An 18,379-nucleotide genomic window follows, 5' to 3' on the forward strand; every position below is an offset into this window, starting at 1 on the left:
CACCCAGCGGATCGCGTGGCGCATGCGCAGAGCCGGGCCGGAGAGTTGTCGGCTGGGAAATGGCGGCCGCGGGCTTGGTGGCTGTGGTAGCGGCTGCGGAGTACTCTGGCCCTGTGGCGTCCGGGGGAAACCTCTCCGGTGCGACCTGTGGGCCGAGCCCTGGGTTGGGCCCTGGTCCTGGCCCGGGCTCTTGGAGCCGCTCGGTCGACCGAGCCCTGGAAGAGGCGGCGGTCACCGGGGTGCTGAGCCTGAGCGGCCGGAAACTGAGGGAGTTTCCCCGGGGAGCGGCCAACCATGACCTGACGGACACCACCCGGGCCGGTGAGCGGGGCGCGGGCATCCCTGCTACCCGGGACCCGTGGAGTGGGGGGCAGGGGGTGTGTGGCGACCGGCCCGAGGCTCCCCGGGTAACGGGGACCGCTGGCGGTACCGCGCACCCTCCCGGCCTGGCCAGACCCGGAGCCTGGGGTGCGGCAGCGCGCAGCAGCATCTCCGCTGCCGGCGAGAGGCAGTTGACGGGTGATCTTTCTTGAATCGCTCTCAGAAATCTCGGCATCAGTGCCCGCCCCGTAGACTTTTTGCCTCGCCCCGGTGTCTGCAGACCACTTTGCATTTGGGATGCCGAATTGACTTTGCTAAGAGTTGGAGCGTGGCAAGCACGTTCTTCCATCGTAGTATGGGTGACGCTGGGTGCTGCATTGTCAAAGGATCCAGGTCCGCTCTGGCGTTTTCCCTAGTGTGTGCGAGTATGTGTGTGTAATGTGGACTCTAACACTGGGAACAGCTTATTTCTCCGCCTCCGTCTGATTTACCGAAAAGTACTTGTAAAAATAGGCCATCTTTAGGTGCTCAGGACTTTCGTCTTCCATTCTTACCGCCGCCTAAGAAAACATGAAAAGAAGTAGGATATTGTCTACCACATCTATATTTGCTTTTCCCTTTAAAAACATTTCTGCGCCTTATATTGTTTAAGACAGGAAAGAGAATGGGGATTAAGTATTATTTGGTTTCCTTAGTTGTGGGAAACAATGTATGGTAACTGAGGTATTCAACATACTATATAATGTGTTCCTCTTGTGTTTTAAATATAGCTTCCTCCGGGAGTAGATTAAGAATTGAGTCCTTTTGTTTTACATAAGGGGAGGGGTCCCCTCAGAAGTAGTTTAAATGTTTTGTGTTTATGTCATATACATTGTTTCATCCTCATTCTGCTTGATTTTAAAATGTGAGAGTTAATACTTTTTCTTAGGCTTGTGTAGTCATCAAAGATTGGTAATTATTACATATTTCACTAATGTTGAAAAAATAAATAGAGCTGGTAAGATTGCTCAGTGGGTAAAAAGGCACATGCTGCTGCCAGACCCGACAGACAACCCAAGTTTGATCCGAAGAACCTACATACTGGAAGGAGAGAACTGACTCTTGCAACTTGTCTTCTGCCTTACATTGCGCACACACGCGCACATGCGCACACATACACACACACACACACACACCACTGCACTAAATATTATTTTTTAAAAAATAAAACAAAGACATTAAATTATCCCTAGAAACTATTATTTCCAAAGAAACTTTTCCTCTGCTTACTAAAGCTTATTAGTGGTAGCCTTTATTTTCAATATGATCTGAATTTTTTTCACTTGGCACTGAAGTCAGACTTGCTAAGGTAAACATGAAGAGTTACTTGAATTTTTTATGTGTATTGGTGACATCATGTAAACTTGTCATTCCTACCCCTCCCTGCCTTCTTGATTCTGCTCACGGGAGGGCTGACTGTCTGGCAGGGCGGTTTTCATATTGAGGTGAGTCATTTCAGTATTGCTGCTCTAAGCCTGAAGGTAAAGAAAAGGGTGATTATAGGAGTCTATCTAACTTATTATCTCATCTGTTCTTGAATAATTCTAGGAGCAAAAGTTTGAGCCATCAAGAAAGAAAACGTTTTATTGACAAAACCAGACATTTATTAAGAATAATATTTAATTTAAAGAAAAGGTTTTCTTATTGTTTGTTTTATTTTATGTATATGAGTGCCTTGTAGCTGTCTTCAGACACACCAGAAGAGGGCATTACAGATCCCATTACAGATGGTTGTGAGCCACCATGTGGTTGCTGGAAATTGAACTCAGGACCCCTAGAAGAGCAGTCAGTGCTCTTAACTGCTGAGCCATCTCTCCAGCCCCAAGCTTTTTTTTTTTTTTTTTTTTTTAATGTATATTATTACTCATACTTTAATGTTCTAGTTACTATATTAAATCAAAGGTTTTGTTGTTGTTGTTCTTGTTTGACACTTTATCTGGTCAAAAGTGTACTAGAAAAGGAGAGATTAAAAAGATCACAAAGTATTCTTTAACCTGTTAAGCCAGATTCATTTTTAACTTCAACAGCTCTTAGTAATTAGAACAAAAATAGTTTTAAAAAGGCAATTTAATGCCAGTGACATCATTTATTGACTGTTCACTATTTGTTTTCCATCCTTAGATGTTTAAGATATATTGCCTTGTTAAATATACATAACATATGGATTAAATATGATTAAACCCACTTTCATAGGAAAAGTAACTCAAAGATACTCCTACTACTGGTAGACTTTTACCTAGCTCTCTCCACTCTGTCAAACAGCTTCTCTGTGTGTAATGAGGCATCATTTTCCTTCGTGATGCAGATAGTGAAAGGGAAGCTTAGAAATGTTTAATAATGTGCTCAAAGGCCTGTAACCAAAGGCAGAAGTTGTTCTTTAGGATTGGAGCCTATTTGACATAACTCCAAAACTCAGTCTTCTTTTTTTGCAGGTACCTGATGAATCTAGTTACTCTTCAAATGTGTGTGTGTGTGTGTGTGTGTGTGTGTGTGTGTCTGTAGTGTAGGTATGTGCATATGAATGCAGATGCTAAGGAGGCTGATCAGAAGAGGGGCTCAGTGGTGACTGAGCCAGCTGGTCCTCTTGCAAGAGCGGTGTATATACGCTTAACCACTGAACCATCTCTGCATCCTGAATTCAGACTTACAGTAGTTTAAGTATTTTGCGAAGAGTATATACTATAAATTTTTAAAACAAGTAAATTGTATCAGAGTTGGCTCACAGATTATTCTTTAAGTGTTCAGCATCTTGGTAGAAAGCAGCTGCTTTCTAAGAATTTACACCTTAAGAAACAGCACTTACCACCCATACTGTTCACAGCGGGACATAATTGAAGTTTGTCAGAAAATTCTTTAGTTTTTTTTTTAGGTTTTGTTTTTCTGTTTGTTTAAAAAGGTAGATATGGCCAGGCATGATAGCGCATGCCTTTAATCCTAGCTTTCAGGAGGCTGGCAGGCAGGCAGATCTCTGTGAGTTTGAGAAGGACTGGTCCACATAGTCAGTTCCAGGAACTGCATAGTGAGACCCTGCTGGGTGTTGAGTGTTGGGGAGTAGGTTTTTTGTTTCTGTTTTTTGTTTTTTGTTTTTTGGTGTTTGTTTTGTTTTGTGGTAGTAGGGATTAAGCACAGGGAATTTTAGACACTAAGGGACAAAAATAAGCTTTTGGGTTTTTTTGTTGTTGTTATTGTTCTGTTTTCTTTTTAAGAAAGAGAAATGTTTATTTTTGAGTAGGTGACTTGATCCTGTGGACAAGATTTTAGAAGAAATTACAGAAGAATTCTTGGAGCAGGAAAGATGCAACTTGGTCTTTGGCTGGCAGAACTGAGAAGGAAAGCCATTCTGGGCAGTGGTAGACAGCATACAAGAAGGTCCAAGAGTCTAGGGTTCTCATCTGTCAGGACCATTATCCAATCCTCTTTTATCTCATAACAGTACTTCAGTTTTCCTGTCGAACCACCCCAAGAGGTTATATAAATCCTGCTCTGAATAGGGCATGCTCATGGCTCAGGCATTGTGCTAAGATACCTTGCAAATATACAACAGTTATGTGAGTTGTAAGTGCTAATTTATTTTTCTCTGACTCCACACATCAGAAAACTGAGACTCAGGAGATGATATAGTTTGGTCAGGACTTCACATCCAGAAAGCAACAGAACTAGGATTCAAATTCATGTATAGCCTGACATGCTGGTATGTGCTTATAATCCTAGCTTTTAGAAAGCTGAGGCAAGAGGATCAAGAAGTTGAGGGAGCCTAAGCTATTTAGGAAATTCAAGGCTAGATAGTGAGACCCTGTCTCAACAGTAGTCATACACACATTACTCTAAAGCTGTGTTTTTGACCATGAGTCATACAAGTTTGAAACCTAAGGTTTCTTTGGTTTGTCAGTATCTTCATTGGTATTATGACTGTTAGCACTGTTAGTTAATGATGTGCAGCCAAGAGAAATAGAGACCTGGAGCTTTAGAGTGAAATCTGGGCTCGAGAATAAATTCAAGAAAATGATAGTGAAAGTTCAGACATCCAGATTCCTTCTTCAGGAATAGAAAAGTGAGTCTTTTCTGCCATTTTAAAAAGGAGGAAGAATCAGCCTGAGGGAAAAGCAAGCAGAATTCATTACCTAGGCCTGTTACAGAGTTCATAGACTTCTGAAGCTTGGAGGAGCTGTAGTAATCATCTGAGTTACTTTGTAGGGGAGACGCTTTCTCAGTTCAAATGATGTGCCTCAGAGGAGAGAGTGAGATGACAGAGAGATGGCATTTCACAGACAGCAAATGGGAGTCCCAGTTGAAATTGTAAAACATGTCTTTTGAATGAAAGTCAGAAAACAAAAAACCAAGGCCTCAGAATTGGGAGAAAGCACATGGTTGTGGGCTGGATGGGGAGTTAGACTGCACACATCTAGAAAATAAATGGAGATGTAACAGCTATGTCAACATAATGCAGAATCATCAAAGTCATGAGAATTGAGACTATAAGAAGTGAATATTTATTTCCTGTACAAGAAGAATGGGGACAGCTAAAATGCCATTTAATGTGTTAGGAATGCAATCTGTAATCCACAAAATGATGGTTTTGTAAGTCTTAGAAATATATATTAGAGTGTCTGGTCTTAAGTGGAAATAATGTGTTGGGTTTTTTTTAAATCAATCATGATATGTGTATACTCATAAATTTTTCCAGAAGTTTGCTTTTCAATGTGATAGTAGCCATAAATGCTATTAAAATTTTTAAAATATATTTTTTTTTAGATCTAGAAACACATGCATGTAATACTAGCACTTAAAAGGCTGAGGATAGGGAGTTTGGGGCCAGCTTAAGATAACTAGTGAGACCCTGTTTCAGCGTCAAAGGAAGGAAGGAAGCAAGCAAGGAAGCTGGGTGTGTGCCTGTACTTCCAGCTACTCAAGAAGCTAAGGTGGGAAATTACTTGAGCATAGGAATTTGAATCTTGTATCAAACAACAGTGACCAACACAGAGAAACGTTCTCTCTCTCTCTCTCTCTCTCTCTCTCTCATATATATACATACCTATGTCATGGGAAGAAAGAACTGACTCCAGCAGGTTGTCTTCTGACTTCCACATATGCACACTCACACACACTCATACATACACATGCATATACACAGAATAAATGTACATTTTAAAATCTGAGCTGCAGAGTTGGCTTACTGGTTAGAGCACTTGTTGCTCTTATAGAGGATTTGTGTGTTTGGTTCTCAGTGTACACATTGTGGCTCACAGTCATCCGTAATTCCAGTTAGAGGAGATCTGACATACTCTTCTGACTTCCATGGGCATCAGGTCTACATGTGATACCCAAATATACATGTAGGTAAAACACTTATACACATAAAATAAAATAAAATCTTCAAAAAAAAATTCGAGTACTTGTGTAGGATACTGCATTTTATATTTAGGATGGATGGATAATTGATTCTTTTTTTTTTCTTTTTTAAAGATTTATTTATTGTGTAAATACACTGTAGCTATCTTCAGACACACCAGAAGAGGGCATTGGATTCCATTATAGATGGTTGTGAGCCACCATGTCGTTGCTGGGATTTGAACTCAGGACCTTCGGAAATGCAGTCAGCGTTCTTGCCCACTGAGCCATCTCTCCAGATGGTTGATTCTTGAGATGGCCTAACCATATTTCAGATGCTTTCAGTAGATATATGTGTCATATTGGACAGCACAGTGGACAGACTTGAATTAAACTTTTTTGAGGGGAGGGGGGTGTTCCGAGACACAGCTTCTCTTTTGTTACCCTGGCTGTCCTAGAACTCATTCTGTAGACCAGGCTGACCTTGAACTTGGAGATCTGCTTGCCTCTGCCTTCCAAGTGCCACTACTGCCTGGCTCAGAATTTTTTAAATCATCAAATTCAAAAATTAAAATAGAACTCTTCATCATTCTAGAAAAGTGTGTTTTGGCAGTGATATGGAGGCATAATGAACGAAACGGGGATTCTTTCTTACTGTTTATATTATAAATCACACTTACTTTCACAGTTTTATTATATTCATAAAAGTAGCAAGCCAGCAATGAGTGAGGCAAAGCTGTTAGGTAAAGGCTTAGGCGAGGGCAAAGACAAAGGGACGGTGACAGCAAAGCTGGACTCAGTTATAAGATCCTCACAGCCTCATAAAATTGCAAAGCTTCTATAAGGCAAAAGATACCGTCAATAAGACAAAAAGGCCACCAACAAATTGGGAAACGATCTTTACCTGTCCTAAATCAGATAGGGGACTAATATCCAATATATATAAAGAACTCAAGAAGGTGGACTCCAGAAAATCAAATAACCCCATTAAAAAATGGGGCTCAGAGCCAAACAAAGAATTTGCACCTGAGGAATGGCTGAGAAGCACCTGAAAAAATATTCAGCATCCTTAATCATCAGGGAAATGCAAATCAAAACAACCCTGAGATTCCACCTCACACCAGTCAGAATGGCTAAGATCAAAAATTCAGGTGACAGCAGATGCTGCCGAGGATGTGGAGAAAGAGGAACACTCCTCCATTGTTGGTGGAATTGCAAGCTTGTACAACCACTCTGGAAATCAGTCTGGTGGTTCCTCAGAAAATTGGACATAGTACTACCGGAGGATCCCGCAATACCTCTCCTGGGCATATATCCAGAAGATGTCCCAACTGGTAAGAAGCACACATGCTCCACTATGTTCATAGCAGCCTTATTTATAATAGCCAGAAGCTGGAAAGAGCCCAGATACCCCTCAACAGAGGAATGGACACAGAAAATGTGGTACATTTACACAATGGAGTACTACTCAGCTATTAAAAAGAATGAATTTATGAAATTCATAGGCAAATGGATGGACCTGGAGGGCATCATCCTGAGTGAGGTAACCCAATCACAAAGGAACTCACATGATATGTACTCACTGATAAGTGGTAAAGTGCTTGCTGTTTAATCATGGTGGCTGGAGTTCAGATTCCAGGACCCACAGAAAACACCCACCTCTGTAACTACAGCTACAGTTGAATTCTTCCTACTGTTTTCTAGGGAGCAGTTCAGGGCTTGTGTTATTGGTAGGATTGTAACTGAAGTAGTGATGTATCTTTCTCAATGGATCCTATTGACAATGGTGAGATTTTATTTATTCTCTTTGGGATTGATCCTTGGTAAATCGGTACCAGTTTCCCAAGTTTCCTCCAATATTGAACCACTGAACCATTCCACCCTTCATTCGGTCTGAAAGGAAGCCCCTCAGGCAGGAAGGCAACAAAAGATCTCAAAATGATCAGATTCACTAGGCTCCTTCCCTGCCAGAGATCAATAAAAGTGAGAGTCCCTCTCAGATGAAAGGAAGCTGAGATGCAAAGAAGACTCTCAAAAGAGCCACCCTCATACCAGCTGTCTGCAAGAAGTTTAGACCAACTGAGGCACCTGGAATGGACATTCTCCAGCCCTTTGATCCATCTACATGCCGTGCAGTTCCTCCAGGCTCCCAGCTTTTGTGAGCTGTCACCTACGCTGGGTAGGCTTTGGCGATGCAGCTGTCTTTGAGTCATTTCTGCTCCTGTAAGTAACCTCTCACCCATATTCCTATAAGTAACCCCAATAAAACTTATTGGTTCACCAAGTAGGACTTTGGTGGTATGGGCACTTTGGTCTGTCCTGGGCTCCTTATGCAGAGTAGATACAAATTTTGTCACACAACACTACCTACTAGGTTTTATAACTGTAAAATTCTGTTTATTCTTTATAATTAGCAAGCATATTATGTGTGAGAAGATATTTTGAAGGGCACTTAAATTTCTTTAATTACCATGATGGGACAGCTTCCTAAAAGACAAACGTACTAGTCAGGACCAGCTGAACTATGCTGAGAGCATTTAGGTAAGTAACCCTGTGTTGTGCCGAAGAACTGTGATATATATCAATACATTCAAACTTGCCACTCGGGCAAAGGAGTGCTTTGAAACCCTGGACCAAGTTGAAGTTGGGGAGGGCTTCCACCCCCAAAAAACGTTGTTAGCGTCCTTTCAGGTGACATCACAACCAGCTATGGAACCTTGAAGGCTGTGTCTAGGGGCAACTCTCTGAGTTCAACATCATTCGTGAGGTTGCCTCCGATGTGTTAGCTGCTAGGTTTAGGCCTGGTGTCTTACTAGTGATTAACTAGGACTTTTAGTCCGATTTTGAAATTTTTGCTGTTTAGCTGGTTACAGCACCCAAGAAGGATACTTCTGATGAAGTATCCTTAGAACTCCTCCGAGTTTTCCAGAGCGGACCCCTGGTGAACTGCCAAGCTCTGACTATTCACCAATTGGTCTGCTTAATTATCTCCATTCTTTGACTGACCCTGACCTGCAAAGTCAACTGTTTATAAAGGAGCCTCATAGGTTCGCGACCTTGGACCAACCATCTACTGGAAGAAGTGATTCTTCGGACATCAGGGTGAACGACCCAAGAGTACCCACCCGGAGCCAGGCATAAGGTTGCTTTCTCTTGGAAGTTAGAAAAGCACTACTATACCGGAGTCAACACCCTCGGCCGTCCAAGCAGTTGTCCATGTGGCAACCTAAACCGCCTGGGTTGGAGATGAAGCCTGAAGCTTCAGGAAAAGGGCAAAAACGTACATACCAGCATGAAAGTGGGACAGAGATAGAGTCTGAAGCTTTGGGACAAGGTCCAAAAAGGAAATGCCAGGATGGAACAGGGGTGGTATTTAAAGAGCCCGGCAAGGCTCAGAAGAAGACCCCTCAGGAGCCTCAAGACCTAGAGCTCCCAAGAGAACAGCCTAGCAAGGGTCAGATACGGAAACCCCAGGGAGAGACTCCAAAACAACTAAAACACCTAGAGTTGACTGAAGGTCCTCCAGAGCAGGCTGTAACTGGGAGGAAGCCTGCTGATGGTGGCAAGGGTCGCAAGCAGCTCTATTCTGCCATGGAGGAAAACGAACAAAGCCCCCAAAAGGAAAAGTACGGAAGGTTGCTTCAATACCTTCAGTGCGACCAAGATGTGAGGTCAGACCCACACAGGCCTCAGCCAGTCCTTACAAAAACCTGGAAGATCAAAGTGGGCGAGTCAGGAGGCAGTCATGGATCAGAAACAACTCAGAGCGATCGAGAACCATCTACTGTTGTTGCTCTAAAAGAATATCTTTCACCAGAGGAGAGAGAGAAGTGCTGTTCTGAGGAGAAATGTGTTACAGAGAAGAAAGGTTGTGTAAAGGGTGAAGGAAGAAGGGGGGACAGCTTGGAGCCTGATTTACCGAGAACATGGGCTCAGATCATCCTGGACAGAGGCAATAGCTTACTCCCCAACAAGGTGGCAGTACTTGCGGCAGAGAAAAAGCTTCTCACAGACCAAGAAAGGGGCAGAGAAATGGATCAAATCCTTGATATTACAGAGGACATGGAGAAGGAAATTGAGAATGCACTGGGTCCAGGACCCCAAGAAGAAATCCTAAGTTCCAGATTCAAGTTGCAAATCAGCAGAGGAGACATCCAGACCCTGGAGAACGGTCAGTGGCTCAATGATGAGGTCATCAATTTCTACATGAACCTTCTGGTTGAGAGAAATGAAAACCAAGGCTACCCGGCTCTGCATGTCTTTAGCGCTTTCTTTTACGCCAAGCTAAAGCATAGCGGTTACAGTTCCGTGAAAAGATGGACTCGAGGCATCAGTCTCTTTGAAAAGGAACTCATCTTGCTACCTATTCACCAGAGGGTACATTGGAGCCTGGTGGTAATCGATTTAAGAAAACGAAGTATTGTATACCTCGATTCCATGGGACAGACAGGGAAGTCTATCTGTGAGACCATCTTCCAATATTTACAAAATGAGAGCAAGACACGCAGGAACATTGAGCTGGACCCTTTGGAGTGGAAGCAGTACAGTATGACATCAGAGGAGATTCCTCTGCAACTGAATGGGAGTGACTGTGGAATGTTTACCTGTAAATATGCAGATTACATCGCTAGGGACCAGCCTGTGACCTTTTCTCAGCAACACATGCCCACCTTCAGGAAGAGGATGGTCTGGGAAATCCTGCACAGTCAGTTACTGTAACAACATCCACCTGGTTTCTATGGTTCCCATCCCTGTTCTTTTCTATCCCTGTTTCTAATATGCCTCAGGGAGGATGAGTTAAAGAGATATAAAACAGGTACTGAGCTGTCTCACTGGATGAAGCCCACTCTCTTCAATATAGTCCTCACGTGGGATGTAGGACTGATGCCCTAATGCCATCTCTAGGATGCATGCAACTATTGCAAGCTTAGAAACTGCTGCTGCCCAACCCACAGGAGACCACGTGTTTTTTGGTTTTGTTGTTTGTTTTTGTTTTTTGTTGCTTTTGTCTGTTTTTTGGTTTTGTTTTTGTCTTCTTGACCCCATTTCACTGATTGTTTTCGTGAACTCACTTGCAAACCTTGGCCATTGTCATTTCCCACCCTCCAGTCCTTGTTTGAAGTGTCTATTTCTGAAATGAAGGCTCATCACAGTGCCAGGAGGGACATGAGCAGGAAGAGGCCAAAGCTCTTCACTGGCATCTCTAATGCTGGACTTGTATGCTGTTAAATTGAAGCAGGGGATAGTGGTGGTGTTTTTGTTTTGTTATAATTTTTTTAAAGTTTGAAAATCGTATGAGAAATGGAAATGAGGTGCACAGACCGGTGCTGTTCTGCACCACCGTACTCTGCTGGACCTGGACAGGATGTGGAACTGCAGCCAGACTACTGACTGGGCTCCAGGACTAGTAAGGAAAGCACCATGGTCACTTAAAGACTCATCCTTTCCCAGACCTGCCTTAGTTTGGGAAGTTGACTTGAAGTAACCATAATGGCAAAAGTCCATCTCTATCTCAGGTCTCATTGACTACAAACCCATCTATTGCTGTATTGAATTGTTATTTTTTTTTTTTAAAGTTCGATTCAATTTAAATTTTTTTCTTAAAATGTTTTGGTATATATTAAGATGAAATTGAGATTTTTTTTCTCATTAGATTAATATTCCCACTGTGGAAAATTGGGGATTTAGTATTTACGGTTGAAACCGCCAGTTATATAATAATCTATTTTACATGTGATACTTTGTATTTAACTTTTCTATTCATTATCTTATGGCTGTGTTTATGCAATTTTTACTTAATAAAGCTTAAAGTTATTTAAACATTTCACGAGATCTGGTGTCTCCTGTATCTTTTATGGCATACTAATAAAGCCTGGTTTGTGAGGTGACCTGAGAAGCAGGTGTTGAGGGTGTGACTCACCAGTTTAAGCCTTAGATACATTGTGCACACCAGTGATCGTTACTCTGTTCTGGGCCTCTGCAGTGGAGTTAGAATGTTGCAGAGAGCATCCACTCCTGTATCTTGAGTTGTAGAGGGAGAACATATGTGCAGCTCAGTTGAGCAGTGTCCAACTGAGCTGTAGAGTGGGAGCAATGGAGAAATGTATTGATGTCCATGGGGCCACTTGTCATTGAAGCTACTCTGCATTAGTGTAAATGGGAAGCCAGGCAGGTCCACTGCTGACCCCTGTCACAGACTGAGACTGACGCTGGAAAAGGAAGCAGTATTGTCATAGTTTGGCCCAGATTTAGGGCGAGAAATCGTCTCACTTCTCTTTGTCTATAGCAGCTTGAGGATGTATAGAAAAGACAACACAGAGCTGGGGGAATGGCTCAGTTGGCCAAGTACTTGCCAGTAAGTGTAAGGATCCAAGCTGCACCCAGGGACCCATTAAGATGAGCCATGATGGGTGGCTGTGAGCCAGAAGAGCCCAGGTCCTTTATGGCAGAGTGGTTTTCCATCTTAATCTCTTTCCTCCTGCCCAACTCCTCCCCTTGGGAGTATGTTTTTTCCTAATCAGCCATTCTTGCTTTTTCTGCAAGTAGAAGTCTGTAATGGATTCCTTGAGGACAGAAGATCCTAGAAATCCTCTGGAAGGTCTTCTGAACCTTGCTATCATCCAATATCAGTAGTTTCTATTTTCAAATGCTTAATGTGTATGCTGGAGAGGTGACTGAAAAACCTGAATCCCGGTGGTAAATGGGAGAGATTACCCATGTATGATATGTGAGTCCATGTGTTCAGTCCTCAGCACCTGGGGTACATGTGTGTGTGTCTCTCTCTGGGTTTTTCCATTGGCAACAATATTGCTATTGATCCAAATACTGCCCACCGATCCAAAGTCAGTAGTGCCAGGAGCTTTAAAATGTTTGTGGATGTTCCACTCCACAGGGAGCATGTAGCAGACAGCCAAGTTCAGTAAGAAGATGATGTTTCCAAACAGCGGTTGTATTGCAGATGGCTCTGTTCCTTCATAGGACGACTCATCATATTCACATGGTGTGCCATTTGATGTAGCTGGTCTTCAGGAAAGGCAATGCAGTCTTTGGAAGAGCAAAGTGGGCCAGCAACAAGCATCGCTCCTCAGACTGCTGGCCCACGCCCGGGCTCCGCCTCCTGCGCTCCTAAGTTCCGCCCTCGTCCTGTTGCTCCACACTAGGACTCCCTGAAAACACATTTTAGAGAATGGTTTGCACATGATAAAGAGAAGCCACAATATGAAGGAAGGCTTATTTCCAACAAATACAGATGGTATGAAGAACATATGTAGGATTTCTGTAAATAAAAAGAAAACCAGTAAGAAAACGGAGGAAGCATTTGAGCTAATACTTTATCCAAGAGGAATTCCATCAGCGAGCAAAGGGATGGAAAACAGGAAAGATTCTCGAGCACCACTTAAAGAGCTGAGACCACCGTGTAGCACAAAGCCTGTGAAGAGCGGGGAAGCCCATGCACGGCTGTGGGAGTGGGAGTGGGAGTTGGTACACTGACTGGAAGCAAGTTTGGCATTATCGAGCACAGTAAAAAGTGCATATGCTCTGTGCTCAAGAAAGCCTACTCTATATACACACTTCAAAGAAGTGCATATCCCAGATAACCTTGTGTTTATGGAAGCCATGTATATGATGCATGTGTACACCGTGTAAGTGTTGATGACTCTTCATAGCTGATAACTCAGGTGCTCATCAGTAACAGATGAATCAGTTGTGCTACATCTGTTCATGTGACTTCCTAGCAGTGAAAATGAATGAGCTGCAGCTATGTCCTATTACATGGATAAGCCATAGAAATAATGTGGAACACATGAACTTCGACACAGTATATGTAGCACAAATGTATTTTTTTTTAAATTCAAAAGCAGACACTACATAAGCATTGAAGTTATAAAGAAAATCAAGGATGGTTTTGCCTTAAAAAATCAGGGCGCTGGTTCCACAGAAGTGAAAGGGACTCAGGAAGGGTTGTATGGCTCGAGGTCAGAGCGCACTTCTGAAACACTGGAATCAGGCTTGTCCAACCCATAGCAGTATGATGGCTGGACCATAAAGTAGTTGCTTGCTTGCTTGCTTGCTTGCTTGCTTGGTTGATTGGTTGGTTTGGTTTAGTTTTTCCAAGACAGGGTTTCTCTGTGAAGAATTCTTGCCCATTTAACTTTATTACATTTTATTAATTTTTGTTTGTGTACAAGGGCCACAGTGTACATGCTGCATGTGTGTATGTAGAGCCCTGGACAGTCGGCAGGAGCACCATGTGGGCCCCAAGGATTGAACTCGGTGTCAGGCTTAGTAGCAACAGCTTTTGGCAGACAAGCCATCTTGCCAGCTGTCTGTCCATTCCTGGAGCTCACTCTGTAGACCAGGCTGGCCTCGAACTCAGAAATCCGCCTGCCTCTGCCTCCCAAGTGCTGGGATTAAAGGCCTATGCCACCACTGTCCGGCTTTGTCCATTCTTAATCAGGTCATTTTCTTGGTACTGAGTTAGAGTTATTACCTGAATTGTTTGAATTCTGTATGCATTTGGGATCATTTGCTTACTCTGCCTTTTGTTACTTTTTCTGTTAGGGTCAATTCCAAAAACATTTAAGACAAACGTCGTGGAGTCCTTCCTCTGTAGTTTTTGTTTTTATCTTTTGGGGTTTTTTGTTCTTCTGAGACAGGGTCTCATTATGTAGCCCTGGCCGTCCTGGAGCTCACGACGCAGACCAGGCTGTACTCCAGCTGACTAAGATCCACCTGCTCTGCTGGGATTGACAGTGTGGAGGTCTGGGAAGCCACAGCCAGCTTTCCCTGTCAAATTCTAGTTGTTTTATACTTACAGGTCTTAACATTTAGGCTTTTAATCCCATTTTGAGTTGATTTTTTTTTAAACATGGTGTAAGAGTCCAATTTCATTTTTTGGTATTATTTTATGTGTGTGCATGTTTTGACTATGTGGTGCCCAGGGTGGTCAGAAGAGGTCATCTGATCTTCTGGAACTGGAGTTAGAGACAGTCGTGAGCTGCCATGTGGGTGCTGGGAACTGAACTCTGATCCTTTGTAGGAGCAGCAAGTACTCTCAACTCCTGAGCCGTCTCTCCAGCCCTGGTTTCAATCTTCTGCATGTGGATATCCAGTTTTCCTAGGACCATTTACTAAAGGACTGCTCTTTCCTCATGGTGTTTCTTGGTAGTGTCCTCAAGAGTCTTTGCCCCAAACTATGTGGGTTTATTTCTGGGCTCCATTTGTTTCCATTTGAGGTATATTTTCATGCTATTGACATTCTCTTTTGACTGCTACACCCTGCCAGGTTTGGAAATTAGGCAGTATGGTGCCTCTGGCTTTGTTCTTTGGCCTACAACTGTTTTGGCTCTATGAGGTCATTGTGGTTGCATAAATATTTTAGGGCTGTTTTCTCTGATGGTAGAGATTGAACCTAAGGAGGTTTGTTTGGTTTTGTTTATAAAGACAGAGCCTTGTTATATTGCCTAGGCTGGGATCAGGAGACCTACATACAAATTAGTTGAGACTATATAGAAGTGCTACCATGTCCAACTAATTATAGGATTATTTCTGTAAAAATTGTCATTTAAAAAAAAAAAGAAAATGTCATTTTTACCAGGGATTTCATGAATCTAAGAGCACCTTTAATTGGTATGGACATTTTAATAATAGTAGTGATTCCTTTAAGCCATGAATGTGGACTATATCTGTGTGTGTATTCGTCTTCAATTCCCTTCATCAGTATTTTACAGGTTTTGATGTATAACTTTTTCCTGGCTAGTTGTAAATTGTTTGAACCGTTCCTGAATTCTAGGTGTAAACCTCACTTGATGGTGTGAGTGACCATTTGAATGTGTTGTTGAATTCAGATAGTGTTTTGTTGAGGTTTTTGCACTTATATCAATCAAGAATATTATTATCCTGTGCTTTTGTTTTCTTACACCTTTATATGGCTTTGATAACATAATCTTGGCCTTGTAAAATGAGCTTAGAACTATTCATTCCTCTTCAATCTGTGGAAAGAGGTTGAGAAGGACTTTTTGTGTTTTGTTCTTTGAGACAAGGTGTCACTATATAGCCTAGGCTAGCCTAGAATTTGCTATGAAGATCAGGCTAGTGAGATCTGCCCACATCTGCTTCCCAAGTGCTGGGATTAAAGGCATGTGCTGCCACACCTGACATCAATATTCTTTAAAGATGTATTTGTAGTTGTGTGGGGACCATATGTGTACATAAGTGCAAGTGCCTATAGAGTTCAGAAGTATTGGAATTCCCTGGAGCTGGAGTAAGGTAGTTGTGAGGCCCTGCCCTGGGTGCTGGGAGCCAAACTCTGCTCTCAGAAGAGCAGGCAGTACCCGCTGTTAACCGCTGAGCCATCTCCTTAGCCCCAGATCAGCTATGTTAAATGCAGTGAAATGATCAGGTGCCAGCCTTTTATTTGATGAGAGACTTTTTGTTACTGAGTCATTCTCTTTACTCTTTATTAATCTGTTCAAAATCTGTTTCTTTATGATTCATATTTGATGAGTTGGAGTTTCCTAGGAAGTATATCCATCCCTTAAAAAACAAATTTTTGAATGAGAAAATGAGATGGTTCTTAGCTTTGGAAATAATGATGGTGGTGGCGGCGGCTGCTGGTCGTTGTCCTCCCCGCCCCCCGCCCCCCGCCCCCCGCCCCCTGCCCCCCCCCCCAGCCTCCTTTAATTTCTTCCCCAAGACATAGTTTTTCTGTGTATGTAACTCTGGTTGTTCTGGAACTCACTCTGTAGAGCAGGCTGGCCTAGAGCTCACAGAGATCTCCTGTGCCTGGCTCTGCCTCTTAAGTGCTAGGACTAAAGGCTGACTTCTTTGTTACTAAGTTTAGAGTAACGTTTAATCAGAACATCCTTGAGAACACTACTAATGACTCTGCTTGCCTTTGGTGTAGAACAGACAGACACCCAGACCTTTAAGTGAGGTCATAGGTAAGTAGTTATACCCCAAATAAGCCAGTAGCCATGTAACGGTTTCTGAGCCTGGCACAGTTGTAAGGTCCTTACAAAATAATGAAGGATTTCTATGTTTATCTGGCACATATAATTTGATAATAATTGCACGAGTTTCATTTAGTTTAAGAGGATTCTGATAATATGGTGGTTTTTTGTTATTTGTTTTTTTTGTTTTTTTTTTTTTTTGTTTTTTTGTTTTTTTTGTTTTTTTGAGATAGGATTTTATATAGCCCAGGCTGGCCTCAAGGCCTTAGATGCCTTCGAATTTCTAACCTTCCTTCTCCTCCTAAATGCTAGCTAGATTATAAGCATATTCTTTCTTTTCTTTTCTTACTTCCATATAATAAATTTGTAGATTCTAGCCAGTTTAGTTATCTAATTAGTTTCATTAACTTTAGCTTACCTCACACTGTAGCCAGGCTATCATGGGTTCACTGTGTAAGCAGGCTTACAGCTGTGAGTTGTAGCAAGTGAAAATCTGTAGCCATTTGGTTCTCTGAGTTGAGTGTGCTTAGAATCACCAATGTCAGTTTTAAAGCAATGCACAGCCCTAGAAGGCAGCCTCTGGAGAGTCTGTCTCAACCTGAGGTGGAGCCTTTTAAAGCTACTTGTGAAACAAGCATCCTGGAGGTTTGAGGTGCGGAAGATGGACAGGAATGGACACGAACCATCTCTGAGAAAGAATTTCTAAGGCTTTATTACATTAAAATTTAGATGACTTTTAAAGCTTAAAATTTTAAAATAATGGAGGATAATTTTTCATGACTTTGAAAGTCTGCTGCTCTTCCATATGAAATAATTAAAGTTGTCCTTAATGTCATCCTTTCTGGCTGCAGTTGCCATGTGAGATGATATAAATTGGGGCTCCAAATGACATTATCCTTTTGTTCACTAAAAGGAACCAAGGCTCATTAAGGACAACAGTGTCTCATTTAGAGGCCATGTGAGGAAGATAAACATAGAGAAGGTTTTGTTCTTGGCCTACATCTTCTATGTCTTTCAGGAACACTGTAGGGGAAGCAAGCCTGCCAAGTGTAGGCAGTGATTCAAGCGTATGGGCCATAACAGGTATAATCATTTACCTGTATCTGCAGGAGTAGGCAGCCACACTAGGTCAAGTAGTGATCATAACATGAGAACAGTGGACAAAAAGCTTTGTTACATGTATAAAAGCTAGGACACATGCAAACACACACACACAGAATTGGGGAGGGGCTAGATGTGGTGGTGTATGCCTGTAATCTCAGCACTTGAGAGGAACAGGCAGGAGGATGAGTTCAAGGTTATCCTTAGCTGTTTAGCAAGTTCAAGCCCAGCCTTGACTATGTAAGACCCAATCTAAAACAAACAAACAAGAAGAATAAAACTTTTGGGAACATGGAAATTAGGAAAGGGAGCATGAGTAAGACTCAGGCAGCAGGCCCCATTTTCTTGCCAATATAATTGTTTTAACCTTCCTATCTTTACTAGTCCGTTTTCCATTGCTGCATAAAGTATCTCAGGTAGAATAGTGTATAAAGAAAAAGGTTTATTTAGCTCATAATTTTAGGGTTTGAGAGTATGTTATTCTGCTTTGCTCTCTGGTCATGGCATTACAGAGGCACATTCAGAAGAGGTCACATGACAAGACAGGAAGATGGAGCAGAGAAGGGCTAATACTACATTTTATAATAGTTTTCTCTGAATGGAACTAACTGGAGTCCCACAAGAGGTACTTTAATACC

General features: G+C 42.3%; 1 protein-coding gene and 1 pseudogene across 18 annotated transcripts in view; both read left to right on the top strand.

The window, feature by feature from the left end:
* Lrch3 (leucine-rich repeats and calponin homology (CH) domain containing 3) overlaps positions 1 to 18,379 on the top strand; it is a 101,947-nt gene continuing 83,568 nt past the window's right edge. For 11 of the 18 annotated variants that reach the window (XR_001781866.2, XM_030249268.1, XM_006522524.4 and 8 more), the window contains exon 1: positions 10 to 321. Coding sequence is in view for 17 of the 18 variants with exons in the window: in XM_030249268.1 (XP_030105128.1) it covers positions 60 to 321 (262 nt within the window). In the remaining variant the exon portion in view is untranslated. Of the gene's footprint in view, positions 322 to 18,379 lie in introns of all 18 variants that reach the window. The other 7 variants (NM_001310674.1, NM_001081255.1, NM_001310672.1 and 4 more) reach the window with 4 other exon arrangements.
* On the top strand, positions 8,705 to 10,604 carry Gm6611 (predicted gene 6611; annotated as a pseudogene).

Source organism: Mus musculus, chromosome 16 (assembly GCF_000001635.26).
Source record: "Mus musculus strain C57BL/6J chromosome 16, GRCm38.p6 C57BL/6J".
NCBI lineage: Eukaryota > Metazoa > Chordata > Mammalia > Rodentia > Muridae > Mus > Mus musculus.